This window comes from Scyliorhinus torazame, chromosome 13 (genome assembly GCF_047496885.1).
Source record: "Scyliorhinus torazame isolate Kashiwa2021f chromosome 13, sScyTor2.1, whole genome shotgun sequence".
NCBI lineage: Eukaryota > Metazoa > Chordata > Chondrichthyes > Carcharhiniformes > Scyliorhinidae > Scyliorhinus > Scyliorhinus torazame.
Genome location: NC_092719.1, coordinates 81791349 through 81813168, shown reverse-complemented (window position 1 = coordinate 81813168; position 21820 = coordinate 81791349). Strand labels below are relative to the sequence as shown.

Here is a 21820-nt window from a genome sequence, read left to right as displayed (position 1 = left end):
TGTAATGAAGCAACCGTGGCAGTCAGTTTTCCTCTTGAAAGCTGCCACTAACAGCAATGAAATAATTACCAGAATTTTTTTTTTTAGGTTTGAGTTGAGGGAGAAATGTTGGTCAGGACACCTGTGGACTGGGAGATTCACAGGTTTAAAGTAAATTTTTATGTCTGCCGGAGAGAACAGACATGGGGCGGGTTTCTCCATTTGCCGACTCTGAAATCCTATTCGGCGATGGGGCAGACCTTTTGGTGCCGAAATCGGGGGCGGCGCCTGTTTTCAGATGCTCTGCCCCCATCAAAACGGCGTCATCGGTGAGTAGCCGCACGCCATTGGGACGGCCTCAGGACGTCACCTGAAGGCCCTCCCCCGGTGCTCCACCCCGGATGGGCCGACTTCCCTGTTTTGTTATGCTCTTGACATAGCATAACCAGCTTCTTTGATGTGCACTCTGACAAAGGAAGGTTCAGACTTGGAGATAGCTTTAACATGTTTATTAAACTATTAACAATTCTCCTAATTGGATTCGACTCAACTGTTAATCCTTCTATAGCTACTCAGACTGACAAACCAGTTTACTACAATCCACGTGGTGGGTGTGATGTTCAATCAACCCTGTGTCTGTACTCACTGAGTGTCTCCACTGGAAAGAGACTGAGCATGTGTGCTGTGTCCTTTTATATGGGTTGGTGTAATGCCCTCCTGTGGTAGTGTCACCTCTGTGTGTGTCTTGAATACCCATTGGTCGTGTCCTATCTTACTGACCTATTGGTTGAATGTCTGTGTGTCATGTCTCTGGTGCTCCCTCTAGTGTCTAGCTAGTCTACGTGTATTTACATTAACCCCTTGTGTACTTACAGTGATGCATATCACCACATTCCCAAAGGCGTGGGACATGTGTGCTCTGAGTTTTTGTCAACCTCACATGGCGACTGCACACTGTGTCCAGTGCCGCCACAGTCGGGGAGCGGGAGCCGTTCCGCTGGCCGGTGGGGCTTTGGTGGGGGTTGATCTGGGGATGGTGAGGGGGTTACAGGGGGGCACTATCTGGCAGGCTGGGCCCGCGCCCAGCCGGCACCATGTTGTATGGTGCGACCACTGCAGGTCGTCGGTGTGCGCATGCGCGGCCACGGACCGGACAATTCTCCGACCATTTCTGTCAGGAACGCCAGGGGGTTTACGTGGCACACCAGCTAGCTGCCCACCGGGCGGATCATTGGTGCGTGGATGGCACCGACATTTTCATCATAAAACTAGACACTTCCTCCGGACATAGCCTCAAAATCAGAGAATCGAACCGATAGTCTCAATTTAATTTATAATTTGAAAGACATGGGGCGGGATGCTCCGGTCGGCGACGCCAAGGCATGAAACGAATGCCCAGAATGTAAATTTTTGCCTCTGGGAGACACTAGCTGAAGACAAATTGGCGTGCACCACCATAGTGATCAGTGGTGGCAGCAGCTTGGTAACAGACACCAACACCAAAAACAACCACAACGATATTCTGATAGCCACGTAACATGTAGCACTTGTGGTAGAACCTGCCTTACTCCAATTGGTTGCTTCAGCCGTGAGCAAAAGCGCACTATGATGAACGTCCCTCATCCCCAATGGATTTGATTGGCAGTACATGCATCACCTTGCATAGATGGAAGAATGCCAATGATGCTGTTAGCAGCACCAGAATTCTTCCCCACTGTTCTGGCTAATATTTTTGCCTCAAACAACATAAAAAGCAGATTAACAGGACTAAATATCAGAAACCATAAGAGATGGCAGAACATTGCCTGAAGGTTGCCCAGTTTACTTAGGCAGTTCATTATAACTGTGGACATTAGAGTTTATAATAAAACAAGCTGATAGGAATTTAATACAGTTACATGGATTTGAATATATTATTTAGATGATTGCTCACTTGAAGCCTGTTCAATAGTTTACTTGTTCGCCTCAACATTTTATGAATAGATAAAATGCTTAATTACTTATATTTTTGATAAAGTCCCACACAGGAGGTGAGTAAGCAAAATTGGGGCACATAGGATGGAGGTAATATACGAGTATGTATTGAGAATTAGTTGACAGACAGAAAACAGGGAGTATTATGTACAGTTTTAGTCTCCTTATCTAATGAAGGATACATTTGTTATTGAGGGAGTACAATGGGGTTTACCAGACTAATCCCTAGGATGGCGAACTCGTCTTATGAGAGGAGATTGAGGAAACTGGGCTTGTATTTTTTAGGGTTTTGAAGAATGACAGGTAATCTAATTGAATCTTATGACATTTCTTACAGGGCGTGACAGGATAGATGTATGAAGGATATGCCCCTGGTTGGTGAGTCCAGAAGGACACAGGGGACACAGTCGTAAAATAAGAGGCAGACCATTTAGGACTGAGGAGGAGGAATTTTGTCACTCAGAGGGTGGTAATCTTTGGATATCTCTACTCCGGAGGGCTGTGGAAGCTCAATCATTGAGCATGTTCAAGACAGAAATCAGTAGATTTCTGGATACTAATGACATAAAAGTATATAGGCATATGGGAAAGTGGCATTGAGATAAATGATCAGCCATGATCGAATTTAATGGCGGAACATGCTCAATGGGCTGGATGATCTATTCCTGCTCCTATGTTTCTTAAAATTTTGGGTTTAAAGTCAATGTTCTAATTTCACCCTTTTGCATTTTAAACATTAATGTCTCAACTTCCACACGATCTTAGCAAGATCAAAAAAGGAAACTTATATAAGGCTCCATTAGCTCATGAAGAATATCTAACTTGTTGCAATATTTCAATATATTTAAACCTTGTCAACAGGAGACTGTGGACCCGATTCTCCCCAAAAGTTTCTAAGTTCATTTGTGGCGGGTTTTTCAGGCAGTTTCCTGCCGGCCCGTTCCCCACCACTAATCAATGATACTTAGTCACTTTTTTGGGCCCTGGTCCACGTTTCGCACCGGTTTAGGCCACACTTCGAATTTATTTTAGCACTGAAAGGGTGCCCCGATCTCTAAGTGAGTTTGTGGGTCCCCCACATCCCCCACCTATGGGCAATATCACCCCCCACACACATGAACACTACCCCACACCCCCCAAGTGAGGGCAACCCACTATGATGTCTCTGGGGGTCCCCCCAAGTCTCCTTACAGTGCCCCCATCCTTCCAAGACCCCCACCCATCACCCCCCCAACTTCCCAGAGGCCCCTACTTACCTGCCCTGCACTCTTGCACCCTTCAAACCCCCCCTCCACCCCCATTTTATGGGCAAGGCCCCCTCCCCCTTCGTCTTGGCAGTGGACCTCTGCCATTCAAGCACCATTGCACTGCCACCCTGGCACCCAGGCCGTGCTCCTCCATGCTTGGTAGTGCCAGGGTGGCAGCCAGCTGGCAGTACCAAGATGCCCGCATTCCAGCGGGAGGGCCAGGGAGCCACACTGCACTTACCCTGACCACCCTGGGGTAGCCGGTGGTCCGGGAGCCCCGGGAGCGAATCCCGGAGGCCAGGAGGCAGTCGGGAGGCTCGCTGGAGTGCTTTCCCGACACTTTCCGGCCATGTTGCGCTCAAGCAAGAGCCCAACGTGGCTGGAGATTCGCGCCCTGAATCACAGCGAAACAGTCGATAAAATTTACTGAAATAATTCTCTTTAACTCTGTTTTAATGATGAATTCACCAAATAAAGATGCAGACAAATATTTTAAGAGTTATGACATTGGTTTAAAATTAAACACCATTACATAGTAACGTTACATATAAACAAGCAAAGTAAATCCTCAGAGTTTAGTACCAGTGAGGAGTTCCATCTTTTTGCAATTAATGACGATGAGTTAGGAAAGAGTAGGGCCCATTCAGGACCACAGTGGTAATTTGTGAGTGGAGGTGGAGGATGTAGGTAGGGTTCTAAATGAATACTTTGTGTCAGTGTTCACTCGTGAGAGGGACATTGTGTGTATAAAAATCAGGGATAAGGACTATAATAAAATTAAAGATATTAACATAGACAGAGAGGAGTTCTGAGTGGTCTGGCAGGCTTAAAAGTAGACTAAGCTCCAGGGCCAGATGAAATGTATCCCAAGCTGTTGAGTGAGGCAAGAGAGAAAATAGCAGGGAAACTGGCAATTTTCAATTCCTCTCTGGCCACACGAGAGATGCCAGAGGACTGGAGGATAGCCAATGTGGTACCATTATTCAAGAAGGGACTTAGGGATAAACCAGGAAACTACAGGCCAGTCAGTCTGACCTCAATGATGGGGAAACTATTGGAAGCAATTCTGAGAGACAGAATTAATCTGCATTTGGAGAGGCAGGGATTAATCAAGCATGATTTTGTCAAGAGGACGTCACGTCTGACCAACTTGATTGAAATGTTCACCAGGTGTGTAGATAAGGGAAATGCATTTGCCAAAGTCTACTTGGACTTCAAGGTTTTTGAGAAGTTTCCACATGGGAGACTGATAGCGAAGGTTAAGAGCCCATGGGATCCAAGGAAATTTGGCAAGCTGGATCCAAAATTGGCTGAGTAGCAGGAAGCAAGGGTGATGGTCAAGGGGTGTTTTTCTGACTGGAAGCCTGTGTCCAGTGTGGTCCCACGGGGCTCAGTGTTGGGGCCTTTGCTGTTCGTGGTTTACATAAATTATTTAGATATGAATATAGGATGGTTGATCAGTAAGGTCGCGAATTACACAAAAATTGGTGGGGTGGTAAATAGTGAGGAGGATAGCCTTAGATTACATGAGGAAATAGACGGGCTGGTCAGTGGGCTGATCAGTGGCAAATGGAATTCAATCTGAATAAGTGTGAGATGATGCACTTGGGCAGGACAAACAAGACAAGGGAATACACGCTAAATGGCAGGTCCCTGGGAAGCACCGAGGATCATAGGGACCTTGATATGCATGTACACTGGTCCCTTAAGGTAGCAGAGTAGCTGGATACAATGGTTAAGAAGGCATATGGTATACTTGCCTTTATTAGCCGAGGTGTAGAGTTTAAGAGCAAGAAGTTTATTCTGGAACTGTATAAAACGTTGGTTAGGCCACAGCTAGCGTATTGTCCACATGATAGGAGGGATGTGATAGCACTGGAATGGGTGCAGCGGAGATTTACCAGGATGTTGCCTGTGCTGGGGTGTTTTAGTTATGAAGAGAGTTTGAATGGATTTGGATCGTTTTCCTTGGAGCAGAGGAGACTAAGGGGGGACATGATTGAGATGTATGAAATTGTGAGGGGTATAGATAGAGAAGACAGGAATTTTCCTCCTTGGTGGAGGGATCAATGACCGGGGGGGGGGGGGGGGGGGGGGCTTAGATTTAAGTAAGGTAAGGGGCAGGAGGTTTAGAGAGGATGTGAAGGAAAACCTTTTTATCCAGAGGGTGGTTGGAATTTGGAACTTGTTGCCTGAAAGGGTGGTGGAGTCAGAGACCCTCATAACTTTTAAGAAGCATTTAGATGTGCACTTTCGATCCCAGGATATACAAGGCAATGGGCCAAGTGCAGGAAAATGGGATTAGAATAGTTAGGTGGTTGTTTTTGACCGGCGCAGATGTGATGAACTGAAGGGCCTTTTCTGTGCTGTAGGATTCTATGACTCTATAATTAACATGTGCAGATGAGTTTTCTGCCATGACTAAAATTGTACATACCAGAATTTGAAAGTCTGTAACCTCCCACAACAGCCAGTCTTCGTTTAGTGTGTGCAATGCCTTACCACTGATTGCATCCACTGGACCCAGGTTGAACTGTTGCTTTATTGCCGACACTAGCTTAAACAATGGCTCTCCAACAGATTCCTACATTTAGAAAGACAACAACTCTCATGAGCCATTTAATGAAACCAAGTTATTAAAAGAAAGACTTGCATATCTACCTTTCGAGACCTCAGGACATAGAAACACAGAAAATTGGAACATGAATACGTCATTCTGCCCTTCGAGCTTGCCCCACCATTTACTCAATGCCATATTACAACTCTCTCCCCATGCCCGTTGGCCTTTTGAGTCTAGCACTCTATTTATTTCCTTCTTAAATATATTTAGTGACTTGGCCTCCGCAGCTTTCGGTGGTAGAGTTCCATAGGTGTACCACGTGAGGAAATTTCTCCCCATCTCAGTCCTTAATAGCCTACCCCTATCGTCAGACTGTGACCCATTGTTCTAGAACCCCCTTCCCACCAGCCAGAGGAAACATCATCCCTGCACCCAATCTGCCAAGCCCTGTTCCAGAGGGCGTTACAGGCGAGTGCCTTTTGGAAGTTTGGTCACTGCACTGATACGGGAAACACAATCGTCAATTTACACACAGAAAGCTCCCATATACAGCAATTTGATAGAGCCCATATTATTAGTTTTCGTGAAGCTAATTGAAGAATTAACATTGCTCAGGGTAACCAGAATAACCCCTCTGTTCCTCTTTCAATAGTGCTAAGGGATCTACTATGTGCAGTTGACTCGGTAGACCGATTCTCTGTTTAATATTTCAGCTGAAAGATGGCACCTCTGACATTATATTGCACTCCTACATTGGGAAGACTATCAATTTCCTCCAAAAGTCTGACAGTTTATTGGTAGATGTGAGTGAGTGGTGGGCAGCTCAATGGTTTCTGGAGCAATAATATAGTTAAAGGATAACTCCACCAGTCAGCACACTCTGTTCTGAGTAAGCTTCAGATACAGTTCTCAGTCTGTCGGAAGTTTAGCCTGCAGATGGAAACTCTCTGTTAGCAGTGAACTCAATTGTTTTAAGTGGAATTTCAGCAATCAGGTCCAAAACCTCAGGCTGACGGTTTTGAAAAAAAGCTTCCCTTTATTGCAGAAGTCATGAGGCCAAATATAACATTCTTACTGTGACCTCAACCATGAATGACTAACTCAGCAAAGACTGGGATCCGAGACGTTTTTAATCGGTAAAACACAACACCCGATCTTCCTGGAATGTTTGGCTCAGCACCATGTCGACTGAAATAGTCACTGCAAACTCATTAGGGTCACAAAACTTCTTCCCATCAGACAACAGCTTTTAGCAAATTTATCAACTGTGTAATGGGTAGGTTTCAGAACCAATATGTCAGGAAAGATGAATTCATAATCCCACCATGGAAGTGTAAGAATTTGAATTCAGTGTTTCTTTTAAATCTGAAAATTAAAAAGCTGGGCTCAGTAAAAGTGACCATGAACATATGAATTAGAAGCAGAAATAGGACACTCGTCCCCTCGAGCTTGCTCTGCCATTCGGCAAGATCATGGCTGTCAGATTGTTGGAAAAACTCAACTGGTTCACCAATGTCCTTCAGGGAAAGAAACCGGCTTTCCTATTGTTATAACCTGCCTACTTACCATTGGCTGGGGACTAATGACAATCCCACAATCCTGTGGGAGTATGAGCTTCCCCAATGAGGGGGGCGGAGAAACCATTAGTAAACTCCGAGTATAAATAAAGCTGAACCAATGGATGAGGTACGCAGATAGCAAATGCCAACACACTGAGCCGATTGCCTTTATCGACCGGCCCCATGTCGACCCCCACGACCAGTGAGGTGGTTGCAACCATAAATTTTATGGACACCTTGCCTGTCACGGCATCACAGATCCGTGAGTGGACCCAGGCGGAGCCAGTCCTGTCAAAGGTTCGGCACATAGTCCTGTATGGTGGGCAGCATAGACAGCTCCCAGGCGAGTTGCGGGCATTTTCCTCCAAGCTGTCAGAATTCAGCGTGCAAGACTGCATCCTCTTGTGGGGGACGTGTGTGATTGTCCCGGAAAAAGGCCAGGAGCTGATACTAACAGACTTGCACAATGTTGGCACGGAGTTATGTCTGGTGGCCAGGCCTCGACACCGACATTGAGAAGGTGGCCCAAAACTGCTCCATTTGCCAGGAGCATCAGAAGCTTCCGCCGGCCGCGCCCCCACATCACTGGGAATGGCCAGGGCGGCCTTGGGCACGCTTGCATGCAGATTTCGCAGGCCCTTTTCAAGGATCCATGTTCCTTCTATTAATTGACGCCCAGTCTAAATGGTTAGAGGTGCATAAGATGCAGGGGACAACGTGCTGCGCAACAATTGAAAAGATGCGTTTGTCGTTTAGTACGCATGGCCTCCCCGAGGTGCTGGTCACGGATAACGGCACTCCATTCACGAGTGAGGAGTTTGCGAGGTTCACGAAGGTGAACGGCATACGCCATATCCGCACTGCCCCTTACCACCCGGCTTCAAATGGGTTGGCAGAGCGGACATTCAAAAGAGGCCTAAAGAAGCAGTCTTCCGGATCAATGGACATGAGACTGGCTCGCTTTTTGTTTACGTATAGGACCACCCCCCATGTGGTGACTGGGGTAGCTCCCGCAGAACTCCTAATGGGCCGGAGATTTCTCACCCGCCTTAGTATGGTTTTCCCGGACATTGGCGCAAAAGTACGCCGCACACAAGAACGGCAGGGACAGGGATTTTCTCGGCATCGGCTGATTAGGCAGTTTGCGCCCGGTGACCCAGTGTTCGTTCGGAATTTTGCTGGTGGTGCCCAATGGGTTCCTGGTGTAATCTTTCGCCAAACGGGCTCTATATCTTAACTGGTGCAAGCCCAGGGTCGTCTCCAGCGCAAACATGTAGACCATGTTCGGTCCAGAAGACTATCCCCTCAAAAGATTCCCCGCCCCAGGAGCTCATTTCTACAGCCGCAGAGACCAGAGACAAGGGAAGGTAGTCCTCACAATCTTCCACTGGTGCCTCACTCAAAGCCTGCGCAGGTTGTTACAGAACCGAATGGAGATAGAGTCGCTGACATGACGGAGGCAGCAGACTCTGACTCCAAGATGGAGACACAGGACGCATCAGAGGGGGAATCCTCGGGTCCACGGGCCGTGGATGTACAACCGTTGCGCCGTTCATCACGGAAGCGCCGGTCTCCGTCTCGTTACACGCCGCCTGATCCAGCACCGCGTGCAAATGGTGTCCGGCCTGCGACCAAATGAGTCCGACGCCCTCCTTCGCCAGGGTCTTCGGTGGATTCCTTGGACTTTAGGCGGGAGGGGTGTTATAACCTGCCTGCTTACCATTGGCTGGGGACTAATGACAATCCCACAACCCTGAGGGAGTATGAGCTTCCCCAATGAGGTGGGGGGCGGAGAAACCATTAGTAAACTCCTAGTATAAATAAAGCTGGCCAGTTCAGAAACCAGCAGGAAGCAGTGTGCAGCAAGGGAAGTTGCTGCTGCTGTTATATATATATGTTATTGTAAATAAATGTTATTACTTTGTATCCTTAAAACTCGTGCTGGATTCTTCGTGGCCCTCACAAAACCTATACAGGCTGGACTACATGTGACTTCAGTCCCACACCAACATGGCTAACTCAAGAAGTGCCATAGCAAGCTGCTTGTGTCAAACGGTTACCCAGAAGTCCAAAAGATTGGCTCACCACCCCCTTGTCAGGGCAACTAGGGATGGGAAATAAATGCAACTGATCCCCACAGTCCAAGAATTAAAGAATAAAGCAGGATGATTTGAAAACTGAACTGCAAGAAGAAATTTTACAACAGTCAGAATTACTACCATTATTCACCATGACTTTAAAGCACAATATGAATAGTCCTTACCCTCAGAAAGTCGTACATGCACAGGGACACCCAATTGGTTAACAGTTTCTCAACCACCGTCTCTGTACGACGTAATAGCAGCTTTGGCTGGGCAATTGATCCATCCATCAAATCTTTGAGGAGGTGATCAAGCACGCTTGTCAGATAAACCAACTTACTGTGAAATGCAATGGTGAGGAACGAAGCAAACTTACACCTGTTAATGACAAATAGTTGGCATTTTTAGAAAGGCATCAGGGATTCAGATAGTGTTCTAAAGTCAAAGAGTCCAGCTCAATGTTTACTCTCTTGAACTCCAACATGGATGGAGTTTTGTGCCAGTAAGTTATGATACTAGGGCATAAAGGGCTAAATCAAAGCTGAATTGTATTCCCCTGAGTTTAGAAGATTTAGAGTGATCCAATTGAGATGTTTCAAATGATAATTTGATTTAATAGAGAAGCTAGGCTGGATTCTCCGGTCTCCCAGCCGCATGAGTCTCGGCGACGCGCCCTTCGCTGGCGATGGAATTCCCTCCTCCCGCCGCTTGTCAATGTGATTTCCCACTGAAGCCACCCCACACCACCGGGAAATCTGCAGGCGAGGTGCGCTGCCTTGGGGAACAGGGATTCCCAACGGCGGGATAATTCCAGCCGCTGTTACCTCCAATGAGAAATCCAGAACACGTGGGCATAATCTTTAAATTAGGGCTCGGCCATTCAAGAGTGAAATCAGGAAGTATAAGAACAGAAACAGGAACTGGAGTAGGTCTTTCTGCTCCTTGAGCCCGATCTGCCAGTCAATAAGATCATAGCTGGTCTGACGTGACCTTAACTTCACTCTCCTGCCTGTACCCCAATACCCTTGATGCCCTCGTTAATCAGCCCTGAATATATTCAATGACCCAGCCTCCACTGTTTGCTACAGGAGAATTCCAAACAATAATAATCCTCTAAGAGAAGAAATTACTCATATCTGTCTTAAATGGGAGCCCCCTTATTTTGAAGCTGTAGCCCCTAGTTCCAGGTTCTGCCAAAAAGGGAAACATCCTCTCAGCATTTAACATGCCAACTCCCCTCAGGATATTGTGTTTGACTAAGATCACCTTTCATTCTTCTAAACTCCAATATGCATAGGCCCAACTTGTTCAAGCTTTTCCATAAGGCAGATCCTTCATCCCCCAGGGACCAGACTAGTGATTCTTCTCTGAACTGCTTCCAATGCAATTACTTGCAAGCATTGCTTCACACAAAGGGTGGTGTAAATCTGTAACTCTCTCACCCAAAGGTCTGTGGATGTTAATTGGAGCTTCCAAGCTTGAGATTGATAGATATCAGGGCGGCACAGTGGTGCAGTGGTTAGCACTGCTGCCTCAGCGCCGAGGACGTGGGTTTAATCCTGGCCCGAGATCACTGTCCATGTAGAGTTTGCGTATTCTCCCAGTGTCTGCGTGGGTCTCACCAGCACAACCCTAAAGATGCTCAGGGTAGGTGGATTGGCCACACTAAATTGCCCCTTAATTGGGAAAATAAAAGAATGGGGAACTTTAAATTTATAAAAAATAAATATATAAATAAAGAGATTGATGGATATCATGGGAAATGGAGCTAGGGTGCGTAAATGGAGCCAAGGTACATGATTAAGTTAAATCACAGAATGGTATAATAGACAGGAGGGGCGCAATGACTTATTTCTAGGGTTTTGATACTCACCAATTCTATTTCATCTTCTATCAATGCAAGCTGTTGTTATAGAAACAACGAAAATAGGAACAGGGATATCCCATTTGGCCCTTCAGGCCTGGTCCTCCATTCATTATAATCATTCAACTCAATCACCTGTTCCTGCTTTCCCCCCATATCCTTTGATCCCATTAGCCCCAAGAGCTGTATCTAACTGCTTCTTGAAAACATACAATGTTTTGGCCTCAACAGCTTTCTGTGGTAGCAAATCTCACAGGCTCACCGCTCCCTGGGTGAAGAAACTTCTCATCTCAGACTTAAACGGTTCAATGCTTACACTGTGATACCCCCACTCCTGTATGCAAATCCTCTCGCAATGAGGACCAACATACCATTTGCCTTCTTTATCGTCTGCTGCACCTGCACGCTTACTTTCAGCGACTGACATACGAGGACACCCTGGTCTCGCTGCACATTCCCCTCTCAATCTATAGCTATTCAGATAATAATATGCCTTCCTGTTGTTGCTACCAAAGTGAATAACCTCACGCTTATTCACATTATACAGCATCTGCCATGCATTTGCCCACTCACTAAACATGTCCAAATAACGCTGAAGTATCTCTGCATCCTCCTCACAGCTCACCCTTCACCCAGCTTTGTGTCATCTGCAAATTTGGAGATATTACATTTAGTTCCCTTATCTAAATCATTAATATATATTGTGAATAGCTGGGGTCCTAGCATTGATACCTGCGATATCCTACTAGTCAATGCCTGCTAAACTGAAAAAGACCTGTTTATTGCAACGCTTTAGGAGTAAGTGCGACAGGGAGATGGGATCCCCGGAGTAGGATCAGATAGGTCAAATTCATATCAGGAAATGGCCTCACAGCGCCAGGGACCCTGGTTCGATTCCAACCTTGGGTAACGGTGTGGAGTTTGCACATTCTCCCTGTGTCTGCGTGGGTTTCCTCCGGGTGCTTCGATTTCCTCCCACAGTCCAGAAATGTGCAGATTAGGTGGATTGGTCATGCTAAATTGTCACTTAGAATGGGGTTGCAGGAATAAGATGGGGAATTGGGCGTAAGTAGGGTGGCCTTTCGAAGGGTCTGTGCAGACTAGATGAGCCGAATGGCCTCCTTCTGCAATGTAGGGATTCTATGATTAGATAGTGATGTAGAAGATGTAGTGATAGACTTGGAAGTACAGGAGAAGCAAAGTTTACAAAGTGTCCAGCAAGCGGAATGGTGGCGTTAAACTGTTTATACTTCAATGCAAGGAGTATTACAAACAAGGTAGATAAGTTAAGGGCACAGGTACACACACGGCAGAAGGATGCCATTGCTATCACGTAAACCTGGCTAAAGGATGGGCAAAATTGGCAGCTCAATATCCCTGGTTATAGAGTCTCCAGGCTCGATAGAGTGGAAGATAAAAAGGAGGGGGAGTAGCACTAATGGTTAAAGAATCAATTCCAGTTGTGAGGAGGGATGATATACTAAACAGGTCAACAAACGAGGCTTTATGGGTTGAGCTTAGAAACAAAAAAGGGGCAGTCACACTACATTTTTTTTTTTAAATTTAGGGTACCCAATTCATTTTTTCCTGTGAAGGATTTAGGTTATTCCGGACCTGATAATACTTTATTAATAACCTATGCTCTAGGTTAACCCACAAAAGAGGAAAATCTGTTTCTCTGCTGAGACTCAGAATAGATCTCATGAAGGGAAAATGCTTTTCCGGGTCTCAGACAGTTAAACAGGATCTCAGTTACTTTTTATGGGAAAAGTTCAGATACGTCACTCATAACTAAATTGTTACCTCTATTGTCATGGGTCCTTAGTCATTTAAGACTTCCTAAATGAGTGTCTAGGAGTTTAGACTTTGAGGGTGAGTCTACACAGTATAATTTTAATCAAAGTATTTTTATTATAAAAAATACTTCCAATAGATACATACAGAATTGCAGAGTTAAAAATATAAATCGTTAACAGTCCTATGTTATCTGCTAACACACTAACTTCTCTCAATAGAATGAGATATCTGAAACATGGAACATCCTAAAGTATCTCCTATCAATTTCTTAATACATTTCTAAGAAGTTAAACAAAACCATACTTACAAAACCTGAGGTTTTGTCCGACGAGACAAGCTTTTAAAAACAGAACTGACTCTCACTCCCGAAGGGTGGTCAGAAGGAATGTAACTCTCTGCTAAAATGCCTCTTTTTTATATACATGAAAATTCCCTTATCGGTCAAGGATGGCATCTGTTATCCTGTCACTTATTTTTGGTTCATTACCTATAGCCAAATGGCTAATTGGATGTAGTATTATCATTAATACATCTTTGAATGGTCGTAGGGTCTGTGTAAATGTCAGGTGTCCGAAGATATATTGGCAAGGGGGACTCGCATAGAGGCCTGTCTTTTTTCAGTGTTGTCATGTAGAAAGAAGTTGAACCATGACACCACAGCCTGCAGGTAAGGGATTGGCTGGTGACTGGTAAGTAGTTTTTCTTTTATTTTCCCTCAGGTGTTATCGTGCAGGGCAGAGGTTGCTGAGTGAGTGCTTGCTGAGAAGGGGAGTGAATAACAAGGAAGCTCTTTCTTTCTTTTTCTTTTTTTGAAATGAAAATGAAATGAAAATCGTTTATTGTCACAAGTAGGCTTCAATGAAGTTACTGTGAAAAGCCCCTAGTCGCCACATTCCGGCGCCTGTTCGGGGAGGCTGGTATGGGAATTGAACCGTGCTGCTGGCCTGCCTTGGTCTGCTTTAAAAGCCAGCGATTTAGCCCAGTGTGCTAAACCAGCCCCTAAATGAAGTTACTGTGAAAAGCCCCTAGTCGCCACATGCTATGGATGCTCCTGTTTCCTTTCCAGAACAGCAGGTTTGAATTTCTTCCAGAAAACAGTTATTTCTTTTCAAGTTATCAAGCAGTCTGGAAACAGCTTTTAAAATGCAGAAACAAAAAAAAAACCTCCTTTCAACCTGTGCAGAACAAAACCAGTTCAAACTCAAAGTGAAAGTAAAACCAAGTCCCAGAGCCACAGCCCATCGCCACCCACAGAGACATCACTGAAGCCATGTGATAAGACAAAAACATTTCTTAAAGGGACACTCCCATGACACAATTCAGTTTGATTCAGTATTACCATGGGAAAGGACAGAGATAAAACAGGAGTAAAGATTTGGAACTGACCGAAGGCAAATTTTTCAGAAATTTAAAAAGTCTTGGCTGAGGTGGACTGGTCAGCATTGCAAGAGGATAAGTCAGTGGAAAACCAGTGGGAAGCACTAAAAACGAGATCCTAAACGTATAAAGTAGACATGACCCCTCCAAGAATAAGAGTGGTATTGCCAAATCTAGACCCCCCGGTTGTCTAGAAGAATACAGGGGAAGATGAAACAGAAAAAGAGAGCGGACGAGAGGCACAAAGAACTAAGCACTGCAGATAGCCGAGGCAAGTATAGGAAGTGCAGGGATGAAGTAAAAAAGGAAATAAGGAAATCAAAGCGAGGCCATGAAATAAGATTAGCAAGTAAAGTTAAAGAAAACCCAAGATGTTTTACCACTATATTAATAGTAAAAGGTTAGTATTGGAAAAAGTGGGACCTATGATAGATGAAGAAGGGAACTTGTGTGTAGATGCAGAGGCTGTGGGAAGGGTTTTAAATTAATATTTAGTCTCTGGGTTTACAAAGGAGATTGATGATGCAGATATAGCAGTCCAGGAGGAAAACTGAGATATTGGATGGGATAATCATAAAGAGAGAAAATACTCGAAGGATTGGAATCTTTAAAAATTAAGTCGCCAAGGCCAGATGGATTGTTTCCGAGGCTACTGAAGGAGGTCAAGGAGATAGCAGATGCTCCGAGGATGATTTTACAATCCTCACTAGATACAGGAGAGGTACCTGAGGACTGAAGTAATACAAACGTCATTCCATTGTTTAAAAAGGGATAGAAGTAAATGCCAAACAATTATAGGCTAGGTAGTCTTAGATTGGTGGCGGGCAAATTATTATCATCAATCTTGAGAGATAAGATTAACTGTCACATAGAGAGGCATAGACTAGTGAGGGACAGTCAGCATGGATTTGTTAAAGGAAGGTCTTGCCTCACAAATGTGATTGAATTATTTGAGGAAGTGACAAGTAAGGGTTGATGAAGATAGTGCAGTGGATGTTTTGTACATGGATTTTAACAAGGCGTTTGACAACATGGCAGATTGGTCAAAAAAGTAAAAGCCCATGGGATACAGGGCATTGTGGGAAGCTGGATAAAACGGTGGCTTAGTAACACAAAACAAAGGTAATGGTCAATGGTTGCCCTTGTAAATGAAAAGTTGTTTCAAGTGGTGTTCCATAGGTGTTGGGACCCTTACTGTTTGTACTATATATTAATGATTTGGGTGTGAATGTGGGGACACAATTGGGAAATTTGCAGACAACATAAAGGTTGGCCAAGTGGTGGACAGTGTGAGGATAGCTATAATCTCCAAAATGATCTAGATGGGTTGGTGGAGGGGGTGATAAAATAGCAGATAGAATTTAACACAGTGAAGTGTGAAGTCATGCATTTAGGGAGTTCAAAAATGTATAGGAAGTACACAATAAATGGGAATATACTAAGAGGGGTCAATGAAGTGAGAGATCTTGGTGTACAAGGACATAGGTCCCTAAAGGCAGCAGTTCAAGTAGACAAGGTTGTAAAGAAAGCATGTGGAATGCTTCATTGGCAGAAGTATAGAATATAAAAGTAAGGATACAATGTTGGAATTGTATAGGATACTGGTGAGGTCACAACTGGAGTATTGTGTGCAGTTCTGGTCACATTACATGAAGGATGTAATGGCTCTGGCGAGAGTGCAGAACGAGGTTTACAAGAATGTTGCCAGAGCTAGAAAAGAGTAGCCATGAGGAGAGATTGGATAGGTTGAGGTGTATAAAATTATGAGGAGAACTGATAGAGTGGATGGGATAAAATTGTTTTCCTTTGTGGAGAATTCTAGAACCAGGGGACATAGATTCAAGAAAAGTGGCAGAATGTATAGAGGGGACACGAGGAAGAACTTTTTTTACACAGAGGGTACCGGGAGTCTGGAATTTGCTGCCCGAGTTGGTGGTGGGGCAGAGACTCCAAACTCCTTTAAAAAGTACAGGGACTGCACCTTAAGTGCTGAAAGCTACAGAGCTATCGACCGGGTGCAGGAAGGGAGCACCTGGGCGTCCTCCGGCTGGCATGGACACCATAGGTTGAATGGCCACCTTCTGTGCTGTAACATTTCTACGGGTCTTTGTTCCCTGTCTGCCAACCAGTACACTATCCCCAATCGCACGCGCTTTAATCTTACATGCTAATCTCTTGGGATGGATTTGGGAAACTGTTCTCCTGCTAGAGATTAATTGTTTGTGGTTTGCACTGGGCTTCACCTCCCCCATCCCTCTTTTTCAAAACAGAAAGCCCTTAACTAGCTAGATGTTTATAAACATTGCAGTTAGCTTCACAGCAGGCTAGTTGAGATACATTCAAGCATGAAGAGAAATTAACAAACAATCCAGACATCTAGCTGTCTGAACGCTGTGAACTACAGCCTACTAAAAGCTATAGCCATTTCTCTATGAATTGAATAGAAGCCTTGCAGAACCAAAGATCTGAGGGGGTTAAAAGCTTTGTGATTGGCTTTTGGCTTTCTATGAAGTAAAAGTTGCTGCTTCCCAGACATCTGTCTGAGGCATCAGGTGTACGTGACAGGTGAGTGAAAAAGGCTTTATTTTAAACTGTTTTACTGTTACTGCTCTTTAGCTTCTAGGCAGGGGTGACTGATCTGGGGCAGGTCTTTGTTATGGGGGGGGGGGTGGTCCTCTGTTATAGGGGAGGTTCTATGTTATGGGTGGGGGTTTTGGTTATGAGGAGGCAGTTCTGTGTTATGGGAGTGGTTTGCTGTTATGGGGGGTCTCTGTTACGGGAGGTCTCTGTTATGGGGGGGTCTCTGTTATGGGGGGGGGTCTCTGTTATTGGGGGGGTCTCTGTTATTGGGGGGGTCTCTGTTATGGGGGGGTCTCTGTTATGGGGGTTCTCTGTTATGGGGGGGTCACTGTTATAGGGGGGTCTCTGTTATGGGGGGGCTCTGATATGGGGGGCTCTGATATGGGGGGCTCTGATATGGGGGGGCTCTGTTATGCGGGGGCTCTGTTATGCGGGGGCTCTGTTATGCGGGGGCTCTGATATGGGGGGTCTCTGATATGGGGGGCTCGGTTATGGGGGGGTCTCTGATATGGGGGAGGTCTCTGATATGAGGGGGTCTCTGATATGGAGGGGTCTGCCACGAGCAAGGGACAGGAGCATCGCAAATGGATTGGTGTCTGGCATCGATCCCATTTCTTTCCTGACATGGGATTCACTGATGCTGGCAGTGGAGATCCCGATGCGGCAGAGAATCCCTCCCCCTATTGTGGACTTTGTCGATTGTCTTCTAAAAGTCCAAATAAACCACATTCACAGGCGCCCCTTCATCAACTCTATTAGTTACATCTTTGAAGAATTCCAGTAGGTTTCATAGAATCCAGACAGTGCACAAGGAGGCCATTCTGCTCATCGGGCCTGCACCGGCCCTCTGAAAGAGCAGCCCACCTAGGCCTATTACCCCACCCTATCCTTGTAACCCCATCAAGGGGCAATTTAGCATAGCCAATCCACCTAACCTGCACATCTTTGGACTGTAGGAGGAATCCAGAGCACCCGGGGAAACCCACGCAGATATGGGAAGAATGTTCAAATTCCACACAGTCACCCGAAGTTGGAATCGAACCTGGGTCCCTGGCGCTATGAGGCAGCAGTGCTAATCACTGTGCCACCATGCTGCCCCTAACATTTCCTCTTCATAAATGCATGCTGACTCTGTCCAATCCTGCCACTGTTTTCCAAATGCTCTGCTATTAAGTCTTTTATAATGGATTCTAGCATTTTCCCCACTATTGAATTCAGACTGACTGGTCTATAATTCCTTGCTACCTCCCTTTTTAAATAGTGGGGTTACATTAGCTACCCTCCAATCTGTAGGAACTGTTTCAGAGTCAATAGAATCTTGGAAGATGACCACCGAATCATCCTTAGGTACTCTAGGATGTAGATTGTCAGGCCCTGGGGATTTATCAGCATTCAATCACATCAATCTCCCCAGCTCCAATTCCCAACTAATATTGATCTCCTTCAGTTCCTCCCTCTCACTACACCCTGTGTTCCCAACATTTCTGGTACATCATGTGTATTGTTTCATGTTGTTATGTCATGTTATAAAGTCATGCTTTATATTTAAAAAAATATTATTTGCTGAAAAACACGTTTGAACGGGAGTGAACACCAGCATTCTCTTAAAAAGTGACATAAACAACAGCAACTAAGATGACTGAACATTTACATCACTGTATCTTAAAAATCCCATCAGAAACAATCACTTTGGAGGAGTGTAAAGGGACCAACTCTTGACTCCATTCACAAAACATCCAGGCAATCACCTGGGTGTGGAACAAGCATTAGATATAATCACTTTGGAGAATGGATTTTAGCTGAGAAGGGAACTCTTCCAGCCATAATCTCTGAAGTTGAAATCACACATTTGGAATTAACATGCCATGACTATTGGCCAACTGGTCAGTTGATGTAAGGCAATTATGTGGCAATGCCAGTAACCCTCTTCTACTTTAAAAAAGTGTTTTTCTCCATGCTACAAAACTGAAGCAGAAGAGACGCCGAAGAAATAGTCAGGCACTCTCTCTCCCTCTCTCTCTCCGTCCATCATCTGCATAAGTTTGAACCTTGAAGTCTGCTGTCACCATGTTACCATGCACTTGCCACAGGCAGCTTATGAAAAATCAACCCGGCAGCTGCTATCTCCAGAATGTAGTGTTATTTACAGTTCTGTCTTGATACTTTTGCACGTGGTGACTCCCTGTGTGTGATGTTAATCAGGTCCTGTCCTTGTCCTGGTCTCCAGATCTACTGGCCACCAGGTGTCGTGTTTCTTCTCTTATACTGTCTCTGTCCTTGTCTGTGATTGGTTGTCGTGTTATGTGTGCTGATTTGTCTGTTGGTCTGTCTATCATGATGTGTGTGTTTGAATATCATGACACAGAAGAAGAAATGAATCAGCCTTCAACGCCGAATCCTGAGGGATCACCAAACCCAGCCTGGAACCAGTCAAGTCATCAACCTACAAAACCTGTATATCATTATTTTTTAATTAGACTTTAAAAACTATTTAATCTACTCTCCCACATTGTAAATGACTTGTGCATAAGCGTGTGAACATTTGAATGCTCGTGTGTATGAAAGATGGAGTATTTTTATTACTTAACTTAGACTGAATATTAAGTACCATAAATACTATATTTTTTTAACAAGTTAAAAAGAAACCTTTCTGCGTGTATTTAAGGTCACAGCACGTAAACAGGTAAATATTCACTGAATTGGAAGCATATCCTTTTAATAAGACCTGTTCAGGTCAAATGAGGGAGTGGGAAAAGAGGAAAGTTACTCCACCCCTCCTCACCTAGTCATAACAAATGTTTAGTTTTGGAAATGAGCACGTGTGAATGTCCCATGGTCCACCACCATCGCCAGACCCATCGCTACAGACAACTAACTATTCTTGGTAGCTCCTCCCTCCCGAAGCCCCACATGAATATAAAGACTTAACCAATGGAAAGGGTGTCTATTGAGTGCATTTGTTCTGATACAAAACTCAGTTTGCTCCAGTTAAACTTTCTTAACCAATCTCACAGTATCACAGATTGACAATGATAATATCATTTGATGGGATCAAACCAAATGTTGGGGAACTAAAGAAAGCCCAGCTGTATTGAAAAGCAATTAGCCAATAGAGATGTCAATTAACTAACCGGTCTTTAATGGTGAAATCTTTTTGCTGCTCAAGATGGTGTATTAAAGTCACCAAAAACTGTTCATTACTCAGGAAGTTGCACAAGGCGTTGCATCCTTCTTTCAGGCTGTTTTCTTCAGCTGCCTGCATCAAATAAAACAGTAATGAGAAGTTATTTATGAGAATCTCTTCATACACAGGTTACTCTGTACATTAACCTAGAATGGTGGATCAGATATTTCCAGTATTAATGGAGAAATTCTGAAATACGTTCTGAAATTATGGGCAGAAATTTAAAATAATAATAATATTTATTATTGTCACAAGTAGGCTTACGTTAACACTGCAATGAAGTTACTGTGAAAATCCCCTAGTCGCCACATTCCGGTGCCTGTTCGAGGAGAAGGAGAACCAGAATGTCCAATTCACTTAACAAGCCCGTCTTCCGGGACTTGTGAGAGAAAACAGGAAAATCTGGAGGAAAAACCCATGCAGACACGGGGAGAACATGCAGACTCCGCACAGACAGTGACCCATGCCGGGTGTGGTGAACCACTGTAATAGGAGATGTAAGGTAGGACCTGCACTCCATGTTTGCCGGTAGCTCCTGCCGGCTGGCTCCGCCCACGGAGAACTGTATAAATATGCATGACCTCCAGTGCCCTACCATTTCACCAGCTGCAGCAGGAGGCCACGCATCTGACTGTAATAAAGCCACAGTTGTACCCAACTTTAGTCTTTGTGCAATTGATCGTGCATCACCGGGAATCAAACTGCAAATGAAGGCCGCTTTGGAGGAGCGTTCTCCAAGGCGGCCACCTCTTTAACCTGGGGTTTCCCTTCTCTCTGGATCTGCAAAGACTTAATTACCCACAAATGCTTGCATTCAAAGTATCATCTTGCATCTTTGACTTTGTCTATATATATGTTTCTGGAAGATATCTCTTCATTCACCTGAGGAAGGAGCAGTGCTCCGAAAGCTAGTGATTTGAAACAAACCTGTTGGACTTTAACCTGGTGTTGAAAGACTTTTTGCTAAAATTATACACGGCACTAGTTAGATCACAGCTGGAATACTGGGAACAGTTTGGTCCCTTATCTAAGGAAAGAGATGGGTAGCTTTAATTTGCAAGTAGATTGGGCAAATCAAATTAGTCACAACATGTAGAGGAGGAATTCCTGGAGTGTATACAGGATGGTTTTCTGGATCAATATGTATGTTGAGGAATCAACGAGAGAACAGGCCATCCTAGACTGGTTATTGGGTAATGAGAACGGAATCATTGGCGATCTGTGCGAGGGCCCTTGGGGATGAGCGACCATAATATGATGTAGTTGATTCTTAGAGTAGGGTCCTAAAACAAAATAAAGGAAACTGCAATGATATGAGGCGTGGGTTGGCTAGAATGGAAAGAGATGATGGTGGATAGGCAATGGCAAAGCGTATGGATGAACTGCAACAATTGCTTATTCCTGTATGGCGCAAAAGTAAAACCGAAAAGGTGGCCAAACCAATGCAAATTAGAGATAGTAATAGGTCCAAGGAAGAAGCATACAAATTAGCCAATATAAACACCAGCCGTGAGGATTGGAAGCAGTTTAGAATTCAGCAAATGAAGACCTAGGGATTGATTAAGGGGGAAATAGAGTACAAGAGTAAGCTCACAGGGAACATAAAAACTGACTGTAA

At 44.7% G+C, this 21820-nt stretch overlaps 1 protein-coding gene across 1 annotated transcript in view; it reads right to left on the bottom strand.

The window, feature by feature from the left end:
• Window positions 1-21820, bottom strand: part of plxnc1 (plexin C1) — a 361547-nt gene that overhangs the window by 112932 nt on the left and 226795 nt on the right. The window contains exons 22-24 of the mRNA XM_072471872.1: window positions 20150-20274; window positions 9583-9778; window positions 5638-5784 (exon numbers count right to left, since the gene is read on the bottom strand). Coding sequence (XP_072327973.1) covers window positions 5638-5784; window positions 9583-9778; window positions 20150-20274 — 468 coding nt within the window. The remainder of the gene's footprint in view (window positions 1-5637; window positions 5785-9582; window positions 9779-20149; window positions 20275-21820) is intronic.